The 301-nt window shown below is 59.8% G+C and overlaps 1 protein-coding gene across 1 annotated transcript in view; it reads right to left on the reverse strand.

The window, feature by feature from the left end:
• Positions 1-75: 75 nt before the first annotated feature.
• Positions 76-301, reverse strand: part of LOC104411481 (pre-mRNA-processing factor 39-like) — a gene marked incomplete at both ends in the record, with an annotated part of 2,382 nt that continues 2,156 nt past the window's right edge. Inside the window, one exon of the mRNA XM_010021904.1 lies at positions 76-253. Coding sequence (XP_010020206.1) covers positions 76-253 — 178 coding nt within the window. The remainder of the gene's footprint in view (positions 254-301) is intronic.

Below are 301 nucleotides of genomic sequence, written 5' to 3' on the forward strand. Positions count from 1 at the left end.
GGTTTCCTGCTTTGAGGGGGAATTTGGAGGGGGTTAGGGAGGGAAAATGGGCTGGGAAGGCGGGAATGGGCTCACCTTGATCCAGAATTCCTCGTAGAGGGCGCAGGCGATGACGCAGCGCTCGAAGAGGACGATGGTGCGTTCGTGGGAGCCCGCGGCCATCTCGTAGTCCAGGTAATCCCGCCAGTTCCGCAGCTGAGCCCTCTCCAAGGGCTTCACGTGGAAATAGGGACGCTTGATCTGGGAATACAGGGGGGGAGGATCGGGATGAAGATGGGATTTGAAAGTGGGAACGGGGGGG

Source organism: Nestor notabilis, unplaced genomic scaffold (assembly GCF_000696875.1).
Source record: "Nestor notabilis isolate BGI_N333 unplaced genomic scaffold, ASM69687v1 scaffold16899, whole genome shotgun sequence".
Lineage (NCBI taxonomy): Eukaryota > Metazoa > Chordata > Aves > Psittaciformes > Psittacidae > Nestor > Nestor notabilis.